Raw genomic sequence first — 2,882 nt, 5'->3', positions numbered from 1 at the left:
TTTGAGTGATATCACACAGTCAAAAAATCCTTCTAACAAGGATGGAATATAAGATTTGAAGACGATATTTACAGAAATGAGATGCGACAAACGGAGTAAGTATAAAGTTTTTAAATTTGGATCTGGGGAAACATTAATGGCTCCCTCGAAGCAAAGAACTGGTCTACTTTAAATAATAAATTTACTTTTGCTGTAAAAAACAAGCCTTTTTTAATTCAGATAGTCGAAAACAAATAATATGAAACACTCCTGGTCTGAAACATACAAGTACTATTATTGTTAAATATCATGATTCGTTATCAAATAATCTAAAATTCTAAATCGTCTGCTTTTGTATTTTTGTCGTCTGTTTAAGACAACAATGCCGGATTTTTCTGACATCTTTCATTAATAGCCGATTTTTTTTGTATGTATATCTTCGTTACACTCAATTACCCGATTCGGCTGCATACCATATACCCCCCCCAAAAAAATAATAATAATAAGTTGACTTTTTAATCCGTTCTTTCTGTTCGCAGGGTTCGGGCCCCAAATCTCCTGTTACAACTTGTTCATGTTATTCAGTTTTTGGTCAATGGTCATTTACTCGACTTCGATAAAAATGGTATTGGTAAAATAAAAGAAGGATGGAATTTCTTTTAGTGGGAGAATAAAAACGGATTTTTTTGGTGGGGGCGGATCTTATCGATAAATAAATAAAAAACAGACGGGATTCCAAATCAACATCTTAGATTTCACAGTAAACATGGTAAATATTCAGCATTAGGCCTATTTTGGGGTTCTCAGTCTTGTAAATTTGAATGATATTTCACAAAGTTCGTCATTTCTGTACGTCCTTCTTTATCATAAGGACAATTTTCGATTGAAGTGTAAGTAATGTGCTGCCGTTTGAGAGTTGTATGAGCTTCGACTGGGTATCGAAACATAGCCTGGGGGTCCCGCCGCAGCACCGGCCGGGTGATGATGTGCCGGTAGATCAAGATGTGACGAGAGCGCGCTGACGGGGAAATATTGGTTTAATGACGAGTTGTAGAACGCCGATAGCGATGGAGTGAAAACATCGAAAGGTACCCCTGATGACCATGGAGTATCGGCGACATCGTTGGCAGTGTGACGGAGAGAATGCGGTGATGATATTGGAGCGTATGGATGACGCTGTCTAGCATAAGGAGACGGGTACGGGGACCCCAGATAGGTGCTACAGAGATTAAAATGGCTGTAAGAGTTAATATGCCGAATCTCCGCTGGGTCGTTTTTACTCTTGTGTAATTTAAACCTCTTCGCACGCCGTAGAAAGCTCCCGTTGCTAAACATATCCCCGCACGATGGATGCAGGGCCCAATAGTTACCCTTCCCTGGGCGGCCAGGTGCCCGGGGAACTTTGATGAAGCAGTCGTTAAGTGACAAATTATGCCGAATCGAGTTTTGCCACCTTTGTTGGTTTTCTCTGAAGTACGGGAACTTGTCCATGATAAACTGGTATACCTCATTTAACGTCATCATTCCGTCTTTTGAGCTTTCCAACGCCATCGTGATCAATGCGATGTACGAATAGGGAGGTTTGACGTCAGCGAAACGTCTTTTGACCAAGGTGCCACCAACCGTCGTACTTGATTCGTCGTCACGATCGTATTCCCTCCGCATGTCATCGTAACAGTCTCCGTTTTCTGAACTTGTTTCTGAATTTGAACTTGACTTGCTGGATTTAGAAAAGTCATCTGCCTTCGGATCATCGTAATGTACATGGCAATTGCGACCGTGTTCTCTGTGGTACAGTTTAGCTATATCTTGATTTTGATAACGCTTTAGAGTGTCAGAACTTAGGTGCCCATACGGCATTGGTATTTCATCAATGATGCTTTTCCCTTCCATGATGCTTTCCATAGTCCACAACCGATATCAAAATCAGTTCTGAGGTAAACCTGGTTCAAACTGAAAATACGTAAATACACGTAAATCGAGCTTGCTGATACTAGAAGCAAGAGCTAATTGTTCAAGTTCTCTCCGATCATCAATAAAACTGTTCAAAATGCTTTATCACAAGAAAATATCATTTATTAAGTCATTGCAGCGCTGTTAAGTTCTTCTTTGCTAAAGCAACGTAATTGGCGCCGGATAACTATTTAATGAAGATGCCCACTGCTTGACCTCAATAGCGGACTAGCTCCAGAATGCCTGAGATAAACAGAGAAAATCAGTCCAGGATAAAATCATTTTCTGTTTGAGGGCTATGTAAGTGGTGGACTGCTTCTCAACAACCAAGCTACCCTGCTCATCAGGCGCCAAGCAGACTGGATATACTCGCCTCACCTGCAATCAATAGCAACTCGGTACCGGTGTTCGGGTGGTCAAAGGAAGTGGTCAGTCTCTTTAGATAGGGTCGATCGACTGTCTGGTTGCACTCAAGCGAGAAAGAGCCCACCGTTGTATCTTGTCATGTTAACATGATGAGTAATTGCATGGGAGGGATACTGGGCATCTCACGTCCCATGTCGGCTTGGACGGACACTCGCTTCTTTGATTACGTAAGACGTGTAACACAAAATGTCATAGGAGGAGAGGGACACCAATGGAAAACAGAAGTCAAGGGAAGAAACGTTTGCTTACCTGATTGGATAATTACTGACATCGCATGAACAAGGGCCCGAGGTTAAGATTCTTGGATGTTATAAAAATGAAACGCCCGCCCACAACCTCTCACATCCTGCATAAAACTGTCTAAATTAATTTGTTTGTTGGAATTAGTTCTCAATGATTTCTTTGAGGTTAGCAATGTGTTGTATAATGAGGCCTTTTTTCATGTTCTTAATCTCCATCTCTCCCCTTGATGACTTCCTTTCTCCCACTCTCTGTCATTTTCTCTCTGACGCCCTTTATCTCCG

General features: G+C 41.4%; 1 protein-coding gene across 1 annotated transcript; it reads right to left on the bottom strand.

Moving 5' to 3' along the window:
* Positions 1-675: 675 nt before the first annotated feature.
* On the bottom strand, positions 676-2,524 carry LOC121415368 (fork head domain-containing protein FD5-like). Its single transcript, XM_041608551.1, has one exon. It carries the CDS (start codon positions 1,882-1,884, stop codon positions 844-846), a length of 1,041 nt encoding a protein of 346 aa, XP_041464485.1. The 5' UTR covers positions 1,885-2,524; the 3' UTR covers positions 676-843.
* Between the last annotated feature and the right edge of the window lie 358 nt (positions 2,525-2,882).

This window comes from Lytechinus variegatus, chromosome 5 (assembly GCF_018143015.1).
Source record: "Lytechinus variegatus isolate NC3 chromosome 5, Lvar_3.0, whole genome shotgun sequence".
In the NCBI taxonomy this organism is placed as follows: domain Eukaryota; kingdom Metazoa; phylum Echinodermata; class Echinoidea; order Temnopleuroida; family Toxopneustidae; genus Lytechinus; species Lytechinus variegatus.
The sequence above is the reverse complement of the archived record's forward strand: the minus strand, read 5'-3'. Positions and strand labels throughout refer to the sequence as shown.

Bases quoted from the DNA above. Each gene is read 5' to 3' on its own strand.
- LOC121415368 (XM_041608551.1), bottom strand. From the start codon at position 1,884: ATGGAAAGCATCATGGAAGGGAAAAGCATCATTGATGAAATACCAATG.